This window comes from Halyomorpha halys, unplaced genomic scaffold, assembly GCF_000696795.3.
Source record: "Halyomorpha halys isolate HHAL.00 unplaced genomic scaffold, Hhal_1.1 Scaffold1656.1, whole genome shotgun sequence".
NCBI lineage: Eukaryota > Metazoa > Arthropoda > Insecta > Hemiptera > Pentatomidae > Halyomorpha > Halyomorpha halys.
In genome coordinates, this window is record NW_027111757.1 from 81,347 (window position 1) to 81,681 (window position 335).

Below are 335 nucleotides of genomic sequence, written 5' to 3' on the forward strand. Positions count from 1 at the left end.
GTTCCTCTACTGCTCTTCGGTCCTCATTCCCCTTTTCTCTTCCTTTAGCCCTACACTCAGCCGTACGTTCTAAGAGGATGCGGGCTTCATCGTCGACTTTCCCTTCCAGGTCCTTTATCATGCCAGAAACCCTTTTCAGCGTCGGCGACACCCATTCTGTTTTCTTCTGATCGTACACCGCTCCTATGGCGTTCCCTATTGCCTCTGCTACCATTGGAGCCACAATCTGGGAGACCATTTTACCAATGATCTTGTGTAGATCATCGGTATACATCGCCTCTTTTACCATTTCGGTTACTATTTCCGGGATAATTTCCCATTGGGCTTCCAGTCCT

General features: G+C 48.7%; 1 protein-coding gene across 1 annotated transcript in view; it reads right to left on the minus strand.

Moving 5' to 3' along the window:
- LOC106690312 (cell adhesion molecule Dscam1-like) overlaps positions 1–289 on the minus strand; it is a 15,237-nt gene extending 14,948 nt beyond the window's left edge. The window contains exon 1 of the mRNA XM_067049768.1: positions 57–289. Coding sequence (XP_066905869.1) covers positions 57–289 — 233 coding nt within the window. The remainder of the gene's footprint in view (positions 1–56) is intronic.
- Between the last annotated feature and the right edge of the window lie 46 nt (positions 290–335).